At 40.3% G+C, this 18110-nt stretch overlaps 1 protein-coding gene across 10 annotated transcripts in view; it reads right to left on the bottom strand.

Moving 5' to 3' along the window:
- The window catches only part of LOC120525970 (neuron navigator 1-like), a 365228-nt gene that overhangs the window by 60821 nt on the left and 286297 nt on the right, over positions 1–18110 (bottom strand). For all 10 annotated transcript variants that reach the window (XM_039748733.1, XM_039748732.1, XM_039748735.1 and 7 more), the window contains one exon: positions 2611–2749. In XM_039748733.1, the coding sequence (XP_039604667.1) occupies positions 2611–2749 (139 nt within the window). The remainder of the gene's footprint in view (positions 1–2610; positions 2750–18110) is intronic.

The following is an 18110-nucleotide window of genomic DNA, read 5'->3' as shown; positions in this document are numbered from 1 at the left end:
GGAGCATGCCCAGATATTGTCAGGAGTGCATACAGCCACGTGAGGGCCATATACACTACTGTGTCACATTATGAGCTGCAGTGATGAAATTCACGCAAATTGGATCTGCCCGTGATTTCAATTTTTGACTTTGATTTTTGGTGTGATGGTAAAACCAGCCCTAAATTGGTTGATGATTTTGGTTTCCACTAACCGTTATTACATCATTTGTTCTCAATGAATTACACAGTATTACTCAGTAAATATTTTCCACTTAAATATTTAATTCATCGAGATCCAATGTGTAATTGAATCCATCCACCCACTATATCCTAACTACAGGGTCACGGGGGTCTGCTGGAGCCAATCCCAGTCAACACAGGGCGCAAGGCAGAAAACAAACCCTAATTATACATGAAGAGTACGGCTCTAAAAACTTTAAGACTCAACCACGGGTCGCTACATTGGTGTCAGAAGTGGGATCCCAGGCTGTTTAGAAGACGCCGTTATGGAACAGAGTCTTGAAGAATTAGAGCGTGCCATCCAAGAGCACAGCAGAGAGGAGCGGACTAATCGACGCCGGCGTGAAGGTGAAAGCGTGGGAGCATTCGTGGCTGACATCAGGGTCGATGCACGGACAGGCTACCCTACTTTCCCGGCAGCAGCGAGGGAGGAGCGCAGCCTCCATGCTTTCCTGCGGGGCCTTACACCGGAGCGTCTCCGCCAGCATGTCCATCTGTTGTCACCCCGAGATCTGAGTGAGGCACTGCGGGAGGCTGAGCAGTCTGAGGAGGTGCTACAGGCTGGGTCAGCGATGGGTCGATCGCCACGCCTGCACCAGCTGACGAGAGCAGTTGAACGAGGGATGGGAGGGGACCAGCTTGAGGAAGTGGGGGTCAGTCGCGTTCAACCAACATCAACCCCCAGTCCAGGGAAGCAAATATGCAGCCGACAGTAACTGCTACAGACGCTATCCACGTCGCCTAGGTCCTCCACGAATAATCACAGTAGATCTTCATCATCCACCCTCAGTGCCGAGATGGATGGGACTCAGGACTGAGCCATAGCAATGGGTTCTATAACGTCAGGAGAGTCGAAGCGTGTCCATCGTCGGCCAGGACAATTGTTGGATTTTTTATTGTGAAGATTAGGGTTGTGGGGACGCTAACCCTCTTGGGGCTGTGTAGTGACCCGGCAGCCAGCGCTGGCGGCATGATGCATTGTGTGTAATTTATGTAAAAGTTACTGTTGTGTTAAATTAGCAAGGTAATCGAATTATTGTTCTTGTTGAAATTGTTGTATGTGTTTGTGTTCAACTGGTAGGGTGGGTTTGGGTTATTGCCGTCCGGGGTTACTAAATTGTAAATAGTTACCATCAATGAGAAAGGTGGCTTCGTTAATGACCTTGGCAATGGCTATGCAATGAGTTTGAGCTTTGTTTTCTGACTATCTGCTTAATAAAGAGATACAACAGGACAGAGCTGTGTTATTCCTAAGATTTCATCTAAGCAATGATTGCCGAGACACTCGGAGTCGTGCGGTGTATGGGACACGAGTGCTCGCTGGCTTATTGAGCTAGGTACAGCTGCGTGCATGGCGCTGGCATTCCGCTGGCCGGCCAGCTTGGGGGAAGTGCAAGGCTGAGCACGGCTCTGAAAACTTTAAGACTCAACCATGGGTCGCTACATGTAGCAGCGAGCACTCGGGTCCCATACACCGCACGACTCCGAGTGTCTCGGCAATCATTGCTTAGATGAAATCTTAGCAATAACACAGCTCTGTCCTGTTGTATCTCTTTATTAAGCAGATTGTCAGTATTAAGCGAGGCAGCTACCCACTGCGCAAACACATACAACAATTTCAACAGGTTGAAATTACACCGTGGCATTTAGAATCCCAATGTACCTATGTAATTGAATTGTTCCCTTAATTTTTTCGGGCATTGTACAATAAATTTACCATAATGCAATTTGAATTCTGATATTTTTCACTTTCAGATAAGGTTTTCAAATAACACAGTATCTTGGTCTCTAAGTGTAATCAGGTAAACTCAACACTGAAATGATACCTCTTAGCAATTTAGTATATAGATAATGGGTGGCACAGGGATACAGTCTTTAGCATTGCAGCTTTAGAGCTCCATAATACCGAGTTTAAATCTTAGCCTGAGTAAGTATTGTGTGGAGTTTGCACAGTTTCCACAGTGGTCTTTTTAAGTTTTACCTGTGGTCTCCAGTTTCTTCTTATACAACTGTGTAGGCAAACAGTAACCACTAATGAGAGAGGTTAGGAACACGCACTGATACAATGCATTGCCGCACCAACCACATGACAAACCAACTCAGGATCCCAGATTAGGACCCGAGTGCAGCCATGCAACGGGTGATACCTCAGCGCCACACTAATTCGGATGGAGTGGAACAGTGTGAGTTTTTTTTTTTTTATGGTGGCTGGAGGCCTGCAAATATGATAAATGATTTTGAAGGGCAAGAAATCCTTCCAGGAGGTCCAGAATCAATTGTATAGGTCCTGGCCATTTAACTTTTGGACATATTCGGGAGTGAAGAAGCCTCTGGTACTCAAACTTTTAGGTCAACATCAACACCAAAGAAAGAAGTGGCAGTTACTCACCACTATAGCAGAGTTGCGGCGAGACCCAATTGGAGTTGTTGGCAAGGAGTTGAGGGAGGAGCTGGCATTGAATTCTTCTGAACTAAGGTTGTCAGAGGCGTCACTTAAGCCACTGCTGATTGAACTGCTTTCATCCCAGCTGAAAAAGGAAAGCAAAAACATGGTAAAGAAGAAAATGGAGGGGAGTAGAATGATTAGATACAGAGGAAAATGAGAATAATGAGGGTTTCCTTCCTGTATACTCATGTATTTTTGGGGTATGGGAGATATGCAAAGGTTACTTCCATGCTGAAAAAAATTACTAGAGAAAAAACATTTTGGCTGTACAACCTTGATCAGGTGTGTCACACACAAACTCATTAATACCGGGCCCATTTAGAGTTGCCAGTCAACCTCACTTGCACATCTGATGGTAATTTAATCATGCCAATCTGCCAGGAAAAAACAATACAATCAGAGCACAGGACTCTAGCACTGATGTCTCACTGCCCTTAACACTTTGCTCTGTCCTATTAAGAAAGATAGAACTAAAGTTAATTATAAAATATTGTATTTTTATATCTCATCCATGGGAGGTTTGGAAAAACTGTGGAAAACAAGGAGGGCATATACTTCTGCAGTAGCTCAAGTGCAAAAGAGGACAGGACTACAGAAAAATGAGCATGGGCAATCAGAAATCAAACATGAAATTTCAGTCAGTCAAATTTAGATTCTTCCAAGAGTTAAAAACCAAAAAGAAGGTCACTCAGCTCAAAAGATGTGTTTTACAATTGTATCATGAGAATAATATTGGGAACTGAAAATGGTAAGTATTATGGAAAACAGTAATACAAAGTTTCAATGTATCATTAACATCAAAGACAAACTAACTGGTGATGACTGGCAACTGAGTCAGATAGAAAATTAAGGTAAAAAAGGCTTTTGAAAACTTGGTGAAAGTACACAACCTTGTGAGCAAAGTACACACACTCACATACACAATATTAGGCACTACTAGAATTTAATGCTTGAATGAGTATTGCAACATTTTCCATTTCATGTTGTCATAGGGTTTCAACACATTTGAAAATATTAGGAAAGTGTGCAATTTAAGTTTCTTTATGGACAAGGCTAAGCTTAGTCTCCTCAAAACAGAAAATAAGTTATTTTTCAAAGCAATAAGTTCTAGCTCCCCAGACTGGGGGAGCTAAAGCATGTAATGCTTTACCACACTGCAAAAGGCAGCTTTGAATCTTTAAAATATATATGTAAATATATATGCAAAAAAATTATATATAAAATATATATGTTAAACGTGATTAATTGCAGTAATTCTAATGGAGACAGCATGGGACTCTATAAAACACACATTTTTAAAGAGACTTAAGAAGATGACAGAAATAACTCTTACTTGGATTTCTGTCTATGTGAATCCAGAGCCTTTCTGTGTAGCATTATGTAAATGTAAGGCAGAAATCGGCCAATTTACCCCTGTCTGTGGAACACCTTAAAAAAGCCACTGCCAACATCCCCACTACTGTTTAGTAATAACCAATATTCACATTTTATAGAGTCTAATTAGTATTTTTGATTTGAAATACTTTGTCAATCCCCAAGGGGAAATTGTCTTTTCTCATGACCTTTGGGAATCAGAGTGCAGGGTCAATCATACTACAGCACCCAAGCAGCAATTTTCAGGTTAAGAGCCTTGCTCAGGGGCCCAATGGAGTAGAATCCCTTCTGGCAATAACAAGATGTAAACTGCCAAACGTCTAGATACCAGCACAGATCCTTAGCTACAGTGCCACCACTCTGCCATGTATCCATGTTTTCAGACATTTCACACAGACCTTTTAGGCCTTTTAAAAATGTAATCAGCACAAACACAAGCATAAACCCCTCTAACATACACCATTTGATTGTATGCATTGTTTCTCACTAATTTGGCTACGTTTGGGAAGTCAGGCAAATGTGACACACATTACTGTGAAGATCACAGCAAAACAAGTCAAAGAAATTGTTATACATCATAAAAGGCAGAGCTGTGGCTTTATTTTATCAAAAATAATCAATATAGCAGTATGTCCTCCAAACAGATAAAGACATACAGCATGTGAGAACCACAGCTTGAAAGTTGAAAAAGTAAAAACTCAGCTGGTGTGCAAGCTATTTTTGGGGAGATTAATTCAAATACATTATCATAATCTGACAAAAGAAACACATTTTGTGAAGATGTTAAAGCTACAATGTACTACACCACCCACCAAAATGCTGGAATGAATTAATTTATAAACAAGTTTAAAAATATATGCATAGCGTAATATTCAGGAGCGTTCAAAGACTTAACTGATCTAAAAGTATGAGCATTTAAATGTTTTAGCTACTTCAAAGAGTCAGCTATCACATTTTTGTTCATTAAATAGTTTTGTGATAGTAAGCCATATTCAGAAATAACAGTCATAATGCAACACAATTACATGAATTAGTAAAATGCATTAAAACATGTTTAACAATACTTAACAAAATCATGGAGTTAGAAATGTAGCTAAAATAGGCATTGCCTTTCAATGACAATAGATCCCAATTCAAGCAATGTAAAAATGGCATCAGTCAATGTTATGCTGTTACTTGGTAGCTGTGGAGAGTCTATCTAACTTTAGTTCAATTTTTTTAAACATAATATTCTTGAACGATGTTCCCAAATTAGAGTTAACATCTGTTTAAGTCTCAAGATAAAATTATTGGCTGCTGTGGGCCATGATGGAGAGCAAGTCTGGACATTTGCCATTAAATTGCAATGTCAGAGAAATACTGAATCATTATAATATGTATATTATTCTGCAAAGAGTTTGCTTCTAGATAAGTGAAAATTTTTTAATACTGTATACTTTTACAGTTAACTTACATCAAGTTAGGTTTTTGACAATACTATTGAACTTGTTTAAGATCCAACATTGAATAAAACAAAGATATAGATAGAACTTTTTACTTAGGGGGAGATTTGCTTATTTACATAAACTCAAATAAATAAACAGTACACACAATGATCAAACACACATAAGATTGACTAAAATGGAAGAAAACTAAAAAGAAAGAAAATGTATGACTTGGCAGTCACAGTCACAGTGAAGCATTGTGTAGGTGTATTGCTGTTGGTATAAAGGAGCCCCAGTAGCGTTTCCTAACTCTCTTCTGCTAAATGATTCATTGGCAGAAAGTCCTCAATGTTAGTGTGTTGGAAGAAGGATGTGCAGATTTGTTCATAATGACACTCAGTTTTGTTTTAATTCTCTCCTTTGCTACTACCCCCACGGGGTCCAAAGTGTGTACTGTAACTGAGACTGCCCTTTTTATAAGATTTTTGATTTGGTGAGTCTTTCCTGAAATGATGTTACCAGCCCACTGCACAACAGAGTACCAAATTGCACTGGTCATTAAAGAGTTGTAGAAGAAAATTAAACATTAAAGAAATGCACTCTCTTAAGAAAAAAAAACCAGCTTGTTCAGCCCTTTCTTATATAGTTTATCAGTGTTATTAGACCAGTCTGGTCTGTCATTGCTGAGGACCCCCAAGTGCTTATATGGGTACACCACCTCTACATCTGCTTCCTGAATAGTGTCCAGACATAGAGGCTCAATAATCAGTTCCTTGGTTTTGCCTACTTTAAATTGCAGACAATTCTTCCTATACCAAAAAAAGTTCAGTTGACTCCTATACTTTGTTTCATCCCCTTTATCAATAAATCCTACTGGTTCAGAATCATCTGAGGAATTCTTCAAGTGACATCACCTAGTGTTACAGGTGATGTTACTTTATAGTTGTGAATACGTAAAATAACGATAGCTGGCAATTTGAGCTCTTACAAGATTGTAGCTAAGTGCACTGTGCCATTGCGACATTCTTTTGAGTTAATAAAGTTAATATATCTATTGAATTAATAAAGCTATTGTAATAATCATAAACCGTGTGTCTTTTTCCATATGAACAACTGTAAACCTCCTTTTGCCCACCCCTTTATTTATAGTCTGAGGTGTACAGAGTAAAGAGAAAAGCAGGCAGAACTTAGTTGTGGTGTTCTGATGTTGCTCACATCCAAATCAGAAACATAGACATTAAGTTTCATAAACTGTGGTTTGAGGGACTAGTAGTCCATTATACAGGATTTAAAGCTTAACACTGAACATACAGGCATTTCAGAATTCAGTTACTAGACCTGGACAGGAATGGCAGTCTATAGCAGGACACACTCACCCCAATTAGCCTAAACTACCAATCAATAAGTTAGCTGCCTTTTAACCAAATGAAAATAAAACATGTAGATTTAAAGAGAACTAAATATCTACTTCCTTATTTCTTTTTGTTAATTATCATCTTCATTGTACCATAGGAAATGGTGTGCACAATTAAGCTTCTGGTTTTGACAGCTGGTTTTTCCTGCTTTACCACGTTTTTGGTTTTATTTAAAAAAAAACTGTCATATAAATCAGGTGCTAGAGACAAACAGAGCAGAAGTAAGTAACTTCAAAATTCCATTCCTACTCTACATAAAAAATGCAACCACAAAGGCATAACAGCTTCTTTTAGATTAACAACACTCCAAATTCCATCAGTGTCTTCTTTCAGTTCAAGAGATGTCTTCTTGGCTTCATGCCACTCTAGAGTTTATATATACAGTAGAGAACTAAAGATATACAGAAAACATCTAAGGGACAGCAAACAATTTTGGGACAGATTTGAAGATGTGCAGAGCTATTGAGTTGCTGGGGGCCAGCAGAGCTCAGCCTTACCAGATGCTGTACAATACAAATATACTAATAAAAGGCAAAGCCCTCACTCACTGACTGACTGACTCACTCACTCACTCATCACTAATTCTCCAACTTCCTGTGTAGGCGGAAGGCTGAAATTTTGGAGGCTCATCACTTACAACTTACCTACAAAAGTTCATTTCAAAATTCTACGCATAACGGTCATAACTGAATCCTACTTACGTACATATATATGGCCATAGCCTGCAGCTCGGTCGCCATGTGAGGCGGAGTTGCGTCACCCATCACCACGCCTCCCATGTAGTTGGCTGCCTGCCTATATTGCGTCCCCCATACGCACACCTACGTAATTGTGTGCCTGCCCATATAAGGCCGTCCGTCAGCTGCAATCCAATAGACACGCTGCCGCTACGAGGCGTTTGTCATGCCTAAGACGAATACAATATTCGCGATATACAAGTTTTGATCACTTTGTAACGGAGTTAAAATTGCTGGTGAAGGACTGTGCTTATGCAAACGAAAATGAGATGGTCAGGGATAGAATAGTTTTTGGCACAAACTCAGCAAAAGTGCGAGAGAAACTTTTAAGTGCCGGGTCTGAGCTAATGTTAAATAAAGCCGTGGACATCGCAAGATCGCACGAGATAGCACAAGCACAGCTGAGAACCTTTGATGCATGTACACCGAGCGGCTCACGTGAACTGACTGTGAACGCACTACGCAGACAACAAGCAAGATCTCCAAAGAGCGCTGAACAAAAAACGCATTACGCAATTGAGAAGGCAGCAAAAGAATATGAAGCGAGTGACGCATACAAGCATATTCATAGGTGCAGCTACTGTGGAAACAAAGCACACGGTGGAAAAAGTCAATGTCCAGCTAAAGGAAGACAGTGTAAAAAATGTCGGAAATTGAACCACTTCGCTAAAGTTTGCAGGACTGGGAAAGGTAAACCTGTGCATGCAGTGTGTGATGTCTCAGATAAAGAGGAAGACGAGCTGTTTATTGATGCAGTAAGAAAGGAACAACCCTCTGAAGCTGAACAAGCCTTTGTAGACATATCAATAGGAAAGCAAGGTGTAAATCTTAAGTTTAAATGAAGTTCATAGACATGCTGCCGCTAAATATTCGCAGGAAAATCCACAACTTAATACCGGGAATGCCTGTTAAACATCTTAGATTCACGAGTACCGATCTGGTTAGTGAACACTTCGATGAATGAAACCTGTTATCTTTACAACGGTTGACAAACATGGAATGTAACTTCAACACAACACATCCTCCAAATACGAATCTGATTGAAAGAAATAATGATAATCAAATCCCTGATGACAGCAACACTAATAACAGTCACAAAACAATTACATTGACAATCATGTTACGTTATTTTTAAAATGTTTCCTTTTCTTTTTCATAACTTCTTTAACACACTACTTCTCCGCTGCGAAGCGCGGGTATTTTGCTAGTCTATACTAATAAAAGGCAAAGCCTTCACTAACTGACTGACTTACTCATCACTAATTCTCCAACTTCCCGTGTAGGTAGAAGGCTGAAATTTGTCAGCCTCAATCCTTAGAGGTTACTTACAAAAGTTAAGCAGATTTCATTTCGAACTTCTATGTGTAACAGTCATAACGGTTGACAATGTCCGCCATGTTAAACTTTCTTATTTATGGCCCCATCTTCACGAAATTTGGTAGGCGGCTTCCCTGCGCTAACCGAAACCGATGTACGTACTTATTTCGGTGGTATGACGCCACTGTCGGCTGCCATATTGAACATTCCAACAGTCTTTGTTTCCCTCACTGACTCACTCATCACTAATTCTCCAACTTCCCATGTAGGTAGAAGGCTGATTGTCAGGTTCATTCCTTACAGCTTACTTACAAAAGTTAAGCAGGTTTCATTTAGAAATTCTACGCGTAATGGTCATAATGGCAGCTTCCCTGCGCTAACCGAAACTGATGTACTTATTTTGGTGGTATGACGCCACTGTCGGCCGCCATATTGAACTTTCCAATGGTCTTTGTTACCTATGGGCCCATCTTCAAGAAATTTGGTACGCGGGTTCCCAACGCTAACTGAATCTTACTTATGTACATATATACATCCATAGCCTGCAGCTCGGTCGGCGTGTGAGGCGGCGTAGGGTCCCCCATCCCAGGCCTCTCACGTTGTTGGCTGCCTGCCTATATAAGGCCGTCCGTCGCTCCGGTCTCTTCATTCCCTTCCTTGCTTCGCCATGGTATTCACGTCTCCCTGCTGATAACTGCAGCCTTTTTATTTAATCCACGGCTTCTCCGCTGTTTTATTGTTCATGTATTACGATTATAGTTATAGGTATTTTAGACTTAGTTTACATTGTTCAGGTACCCATGTCCTTTATCATTCCAACTGTACCCCCATTAACATGTCTATCGAGGTGATCACCATCGATCAAAGAACTGTCACTTACCGAGTGGTTTCCATGCCCGGAGATGGCGCCTGCCTTTTCCATTCTCTGTGTTACATGTTGCACAGCCATATCAGGCTCACTCTTGATATCCGGAGGAACATTGTGTCTTATGTATTGAATGACTGGGACAGGTTCAAGGTGTGGACTGATGACGGTACAGGAGATAATTATATTACACAGAAGCACTATAAGAGTGAAATGCTTAAGCCCTTCACCTATGGTTCTGCATGTGACTTAATGGCTGCTTTCGCGACTAGCCGCTGCAGTACTGGGAGCCTGTGGTTGCCCTGGCGATGGATAAGCTGTCTTCCACAAACGTGGCAATCATGCTTCAGGACACTCTTTGGCGTATCGTCCTGTTGGGGGAGTCCCAAAAGAGTTTAGAGACCTTGCAAAATATATATATATATATATATATATATATATATATATATATATATTTTGCAAGCTATATATATATATATATATATATATATATATATATATATATATACACACACACACGTCTTTTTTTGAGGAATTCTCTGACTTAATGTCAATTTTAATTACAAACTATGACACACTCCGAATAGTTGGCGACTTTAATTTTCATATAGATAATCAGTGTGACCTAAAAGTAAAAGAATTTATGAACCTCCTGGACTCTTTTGATTTGAGACAGCTCGTTAATCAGCCTACACATAAAGCAGGTCATACGTTAGACTTAGTGATTACTAAAGGACTTAAAGATGATATAAAGCAGATCATTGATATTGGTTTATCAGACCATTTTCTTCTACTTTTTAATATAGAAATAATGATAAAAAAACACCCATGAGTAGCATATTGTTAAAAAACGCTTCTTTGACTCTTTAAAAACTCTTTAAAACTTACAAACATTCTAAGCAATCAGTCCGTTTATAGTGCCAACTATAATAGCGAGGATAATGTAAATAGTAAGGTGAAAAGATTTAATACTAAAGTGAGAGCTGCTGTTGACATAGTTGCACCTGAAAAGACAGTTAAAAAATCTTCTAGCATTATTATACCATGGAAGACCCAAAGAGTGTCGGATTTAAAGAGAACATGCCGTAGAGCTGAGCGTAAATGGAAGAAGACTAAACTAACTATTCACTATGAAATATTAAAGGTTAAAATAACAGAATACAATAACATTGTCCGTCTTGAGAGGCGCTGCTATTTCTCTAAGATTATAAATAACAATGCTAATCCCAGAGTCTTATTCTCTATGATAGATTGTATGCTAAACCCAGGTAACTCAAAGGAATGCCTCCTAAGTACTTCCAGTTAAACCTGTGAGGCTATCGCTGTATTTTTCAATCAAATAATTAATGATATTAGAAATAACATAGTATATTTCCCCAACACTAAGGATCCTCCTAAACCCCAGCATTCTTTTATAAACAAATTAAACTCTTTCACTAGGATAGATTTACCTGATTTACAAAAAATAATATCTCAATTAAAACCCTCCACCTGCATCCTTGACCCAATACCAACAAATTATTTCAAAGAAGTATCGGGCGTGCTAATTGATAATGTTCTTGACATAGTAAATTCGTCATTAGATACGGGGGTCTTCCCAGACTGTCTTAAAACTGCTGTAGTTAAACCACCACTTAAGAAAAATAATCTCGACCCTAATACTAGGCTAATACGGTAGAGCACTTTAAAACACTGCTGAAAACATATTACTTTAACATGGCCTTTTCATAACTTCACTTTAACTTAATCCTGATACTCTGTATGTTCAATTCATCATAATAACTATTCATGGTGGCTCTAAAATCCGTACTGATCCCTACTCTCTCTTCTGTTTCTTTTTCCGGTTTCTTTGTGGTGGTGGCTCATACTCAAAGCATCATGATGCTCCAACAATGATGGATGGATTAAAAGCCAGAAGTCTACGTGACCATCATCATCAAGTCCTTCCGTGAGAACCCTAAATCCAAAGAGGACTGTTTCATTTATGTTAGGTAGAATGCCCAGAGGGGACTGGGCAGTCTAATGGTCTGGAGTTTTTTTTTTTTTCTGTCCACCCTGGCCATTGGACCTTACTCTTATTCTATGTTAATTAATGTTGACTTATTTTATTTTCTTACTGTGTCTTTTATTTTTCTATTCTTCATTATGTAAAGCACTTTGAGCTACTTTTTGTATGAAAATGTGCTATATAAATAAATGTTGTTGTATATATGTATATATATATATTATATATATACAGGGTGGGCCATTTATATGGATACACCTTAATAAAATGGGAATGGTTGGTGATATTAACTTCCTGTTTGTGGCACATTAGTATATGTGAGGGGGGAAACTTTTCAAGATGGGTGGTGACCATGGTGGCCATTTGGAAGTCGGCCATTTTGGATCCAACTTTTGTTTTTTCAATAGGAAGAGGGTCATGTGACACATCAAACTTATTGGGAATTTCACAAGAAAAACAATGGTGTGCTTGGTTTTAACATAACTTTATTCTTGTTGTTTTATACCTGCGGTGGACTGGCACCCTGCCCGGGGTTTGTTTCCTGCCTTGCGCCCTGTGTTGGTTGGGATTGGCTCCAGCAGACCCATGTGACCCTGTAGTTTGGATCTAGCAGGTTGGATAATGGATGGATGGATGTTTTATACTGTCACCATTACTATATGGTCAAGCTGCTCTTCTTAAATACTTAAAAGTATTTAAATGAGAAGATAAGGAGAAGTAAGATTTGTATATGCAGCATGCAGTCAGCTATAAAACTAAACTTCCTTTGTATTTACATCAATAAAATCAGTTTGTAATATGCAAACATAAACTGCTCATTTGCTAATAAATTCAACATACGATGCTGCTGTACAACAGATTAATATTCAGATGACCTTTTTTGCTGCAGTTGCATCAGGCAATGCAGAACTGGTAAAGAGAGGGAGAGAGTGAAGGAAGTTGCTGACACAGGGAAATAAGCATTTAAAAAGAAAGTGCTGCAGAGGCAAAATTAATTTCTGGGGCAAAACACAAAATAACGGATTGTCTGTGAATGTACAAGTACAATATATATATGACATAAAAAATAGTGGACAAAGCACCAAATTTAATATAATCATGAAAAGCATTCATTCCAGTTAGATTTTGTGGCAGTCTGCCTACGCTCAAATACCTTAGACTACATTTTCCAAATAACATATTTTGCTCAAAGTCTGAGTCAGATCTGCCAATCTTCCACTTTTTCAGTTTCCTTTCAAATACCCAGCTTTTGGTATTTTTTGTCTAGGCTCCAAAAGTTTGCAAAGATGTCAAAATTATTGAAGGATCCCAAAGACTGGTCTGAGAAACTAAAGGCATATCAGGCAGCAGGATATCAAGCTGGTTTAACAACTGTGTGTTATATGAGGAAGTTTCTCATAATCAATCTATTATTTTAAATTTCTCTTTACCTCTTCTAACAGCAGTGGGCTATCTATTCACCTCAAACAACTCACCAGGGGCCTCATGTATAAACAGTGCGTATGCACAGAAATGCTGTGTATGAACATTTCCACGGTACCTAATACCCTGTCGTACACAAGCTCTCCGCTCTGTTTTGTAGACTGGCGGCACCCAGCGTCAAAACAATGGTACTGTTGCTGTGTGGTTTATCTTTCTTTTTCAGATGCACATCCCTGACGCGGCTTTATAAATACACTGAAAATAACCGCATATTGTTTATTAGTTTAAGGCATCTGATTGTAATTAACCTGTAACAATATAATGGTCCACAAAATGATCAAACTATTCTAAATACAATAGCTGCTTTAGCATTGTTACTCTCACTGCACCTTCTTTTTCTTCTTACAGCTGCTCCCATTAGGGGTTGCCACAGCGGATCATCTTTTTCGATATTACTCTCACTGCACCACTTGGGGTTGCTGATCGGAAAGAGAATTATTGGTATACAGCATCAAGCACACGCTGCCTCAGCCATGCTTCATATTTGAACTGCTGCTCACACGGCAAACGCTTCAAAACCTTTCCTTTATGGACCTCACGGTTCAGAAACAGTTTTATCCCAAGAGCTCTAAACACGCTCTATCAGTCCATCAACTGCTCCTTGTAGAACTGTTTGTACTTATAAGTACAATTACCTCACTTTAAACTTGCAATACAGTTATAATATTGCACAACCTAAGCCACTTTATAAAGTGCATATTTACATATGATGACATTATCATTTTTAAGATGAAATGCAGCAAAATAGATTTATTATATCATACTGAAAAAACTTTAACTTTACTTAAATAATCTATATTGGTAATAATTAAAGGACCCGGTGTCGCTACACTAGCAAGGATCTGCAGCTCCGTTCATGGATTGTTCCTGCCTCACACTATATGCTTCACTGGGACTGGCGTGAAGGATAGAATAATTAAACATGTAATACGAAGATATTTCAATGTTCCTTAAAAGTTTTGAAGAATCAGCGTTATAAGCTTACAGAATAAAAATAATAATAATAATAATAATAATAATAAATTTTATTTATATTGCACTTCATATTTTAGAAATCTCAAAGTGCTACAGAGTAAAACAAAAATAATAAAACAAGAAAATCTATGTATGCTTTAACAAAATATTCTAAAAGATGAGTTTTAGATTCCGTTTAAAACATTAGTCGACTGTGGGGCTCTCAGGTAGTCAGGAGGCGTTCCACAGTCTAGGCGCCACAGATGAAAAAGCCCTATCACCCATACTGTGAAGCTTGGTTCTAGGGACTTGGAGAGTGTTAGTGTGTACAGAGCGGAGAGTGCGTGAGGAGGTATGAGGGGTAAGGAGTTCCTGTAAGTAAAGGGGGGCATGTCCATAGATGCACTGATGGGTGAGGAGAACGACCTTGAACTCAATTCTGAGTGGAACAGGGAGCCAGTGAAGGGTTTTCAGGATTGGGGTGATATGGTCATGCTTTCGCACCCTCATCAGGATCCTGGCAGCGCAATTCTGAATATACTGGAGTCTCTGAATACTCTTACCAGGAATCCCGATGAGGAGCGCATTACAGTAATCCAACCTGGAGGAGACAAAGGCATGGACGAGCTTCTCTGCATCTTCCAGGGTGAGAGTTGGTCGGAGTTTAGCAATATTCTTGAGGTGGTAGAAGGAAGACTTACAGAGGTGTTTGATGTGGGCGTCAAAGGTGAGTTGAGGGTCCATTTTAACACCCAGATTGGTGACAGATGTGGAAAGGGGAATGTTTTGGCCAGGAAAGTGATACTGGTGATGGTAGAAGAGCGGAGATGGTGTGATGTGCCAACTAAGATGGCTTCTGTTTTGGATCTGTTTAGCTGAAGAAAATTGAGCCTCATCCACGCCTCTATCTCCTCCAGGCAGGTAGTCAATGTAGAGATTGGCAGAGGAGCAGTAGAGGAGGTGGGGGTAGTCCTGAGGTAAAGCTGAGTGTCATCAGCATAGCAGTGAAAAGATAAACCATGTCTGCTAATGACATTTCCAAGGGGGAGCATGTAGATGGTAAAAAAGGATGGGGCCTAGCACAGAGCCCTGTGGGACACCACAAGTGACGTTGTGGGTATGAGATTTTGCGCCGCCCAGGGTGACGTGCTCAGTTCTGCCGGTCAGGTAAGATGTGAACCAATTGTGAACATTTCCAGAGACTCCAATGGTGTATTTCAGGCGGTGAAGGAGAATGTTGTGGTCTATTGTGTCAAAATCAGCTGTAAGGTCAAGGAGGATGAGTAAAAAAGGGGAACCAGTATCTGCTGTTATCAGAAGATCATTGGTGACCCTGACCAGGGCTGTTTCGGTGCTATGGCCAGGGTGGAAACCAGACTGAAACTTTTCAAACAGATTATTCAGTTTGAGGTGGTCATGAAGTTGAGTTGCAACTATTTTTTCCAGAACTTTAGAGAGAAATGGAAGATTGGAAATGGGCCTATAATTGGAGAGAACTTCAGAATCCAGGGTGGGTTTTTTCAGTAGGGGTCTGATGACAGCAGTTTTTAGTGAAGAAGGAATATGGCCAGCCAAAAGGGACTGGTTTATGATCCTGGTGATAAGTGAAGAGACGGCAGAGCGTTGGCCCTCAGTAAAGCTGAGGGGAAAGGGTCCAGGGAACTGGTAGACAGTTTCATTTTCCTGATGACATCCTCCACCTCTTCCCGTGTGGCAACAGAGAAGGAGCAAAGGGGCTGGACAGTCTCAGACAGTAGGTCGACAGTTGGGGGCAGGATATCCGTGGTGGAGAGGTGTAAGCGGATGTTATCAACTTTTTGTTTGAAGGAATTTATGTGCATATTGCACCTCTCATCTGTGGCCTCAGAGTGGGCAGGTGAAGGAGGTTTGAGAAGGTGATTTATAGTTGAAAAAAGTTTTTTGGGGTTCCTGGAACTGTTGCTGATGATGGTGGAATAGAACTTGAACCGTGCAACCTTCAGAGGTTCTGCATATGCCCTCTTGTGTTCCCTATAAGCCTGTTTGTGGACAGTCAGCCCAGAGGCCTTGAACCGCCGCTCAAGGACACGGCCAGTCGTCTTCATTTTTTGCAGTTCGCAGGTGTAACAAGGTGCTGAGCAGGAGAATGAGACGGACCTGGATGTTAAGGGGGCGTGGAAGTCCAGGAGACTGCTCAGGGACTGGTTGTAAAAGTCCACAAGGTCAGCAACAGAGAGGGAGCTGGTAGGGTCAGAGGAGAGAAGTTTAAGGTCCAGGGCCAAGGCATCAACATTGATGTTCTTCAGATTTCTGAAATGTATCTGTCGTTTTAGTTTGATATGGGGGGAAAGAATGGGCAGCTCCATTGACACTACTTTGTGGTCTGAAATACCAAGATCATATACCTGTAAGTTACTGATTAAGGCAGAATTTGAAATGACCAGGTCAAGTGTGTGACCCCTGGAATGTGTGGGGACATCAACATGTTGTTGTAGGTTAAGAGAATCCAATAGCTCAAGGAAATCAGCAGTGAGATAACCTGTGGGATTGTCAACATGAATATTTAGATCTCCTAGAATTATGATGTTGGCAGAGGTAGCACAGAGTGTTGTGAGAAGATCAGTCATTTCCGGGATGAAGGCAGAGTTGGGTTTTGGAGGTCGATAGATAAGGAGAACAGTCATGGGAAAAGGAGGCTTACATTTAAATGCAAGGCACTCACAGGAGGATGTTGCAGGTATCAAGATACGGGACAACCCCAAATCCTGACGGTGGATGATAGCTAAGCCACCACCACGCCCAGTGCTGCGAGCTGCTTCCAAGTAACTGTAGCCAGGAGGACAGGCTTCATTTAGGGCAGAGTAAACCTCTGACTGGTGCCATGTTTCTGTCAGACACATGAAGTCAAGTCCTTTCTCCCTGATGTGTTCTTCAATCAGTGTGGCTTTATTGCAGATGGATTGAGAGTTAAACAGTTCAAATTTGATTAATGACTGTGAGGTCAATCTCTGTACTGGTCGCAAAACATTAAAATCCACTCCACGCAGCTTAGAATCAACTCCACAAAATAAATCCAGGCGGGGATGTGAGAATCTTGCGGTGTTTCTCTCAATAGCTCTGATGTTTCCCATGCTGGAGTCCAAAGATCTCACGATACTTTCAGAGTTGATAGTAGTTGGAATGACGGTGCTCTGATGACGCGTCAAACGTGCGACAGGTGACCAGAAAGATGGAATATTGGGAGCAGAGCACTTTGGCAGGTAATGGAAGATGAACTTTCGACCGGAGCCTCTATGAGTGTATCAAGGACGGCGAAGGAGTCCAAGTTCTTTGATGATGGAGATGTTAATTTCAGGAGTGGTTGCGGGATTAAGTCGGCAGAGTTGTGAGCTGGAATAACTGAGCGCCATTCTGACCGAGTAAGAAAGGAGAGATGCTATCCAGACAGCGCCTCGATAAAATCCGTAAAAACCCACGGCAGACGATGATACAGTACAAAAAAACTTTTTAACTAAAAACTAAAGTAAAAGTAAAATAATAAATTAGTAATATAAAACTCATAAAGCTCAAAGGGAGAAGCGGCGAACATTCAACGCCAGCGTCCTCTCCTACTCCTCAATTTAGGAAGTGCAAATAATCAATATGTATATCAATATATACAGATGGCTTAACGTCTATTACAGAGCTGATTGTGTGGCGATTGGGTATTTGGAGAAAGAAAAGGAAGAACAGGAATTGGAGGTTAGTACATTTGAAAGAGACTTACTTGCTGCAATAAATTATTTCATCGAAGGTCGCACACAATCACTGTGCCACCGTGTTCCCATGTTTAATAACATGCTTTAACCCCTATCATCATGAAAATGATATCACATATACATCTCAGTATTT

The sequence above is a fragment of the Polypterus senegalus genome, chromosome 3 (genome assembly GCF_016835505.1).
Source record: "Polypterus senegalus isolate Bchr_013 chromosome 3, ASM1683550v1, whole genome shotgun sequence".
NCBI lineage: Eukaryota > Metazoa > Chordata > Cladistia > Polypteriformes > Polypteridae > Polypterus > Polypterus senegalus.
Note: the sequence above shows the minus strand (reverse complement) of the source record. Positions and strands in the feature narration are given on the sequence as shown.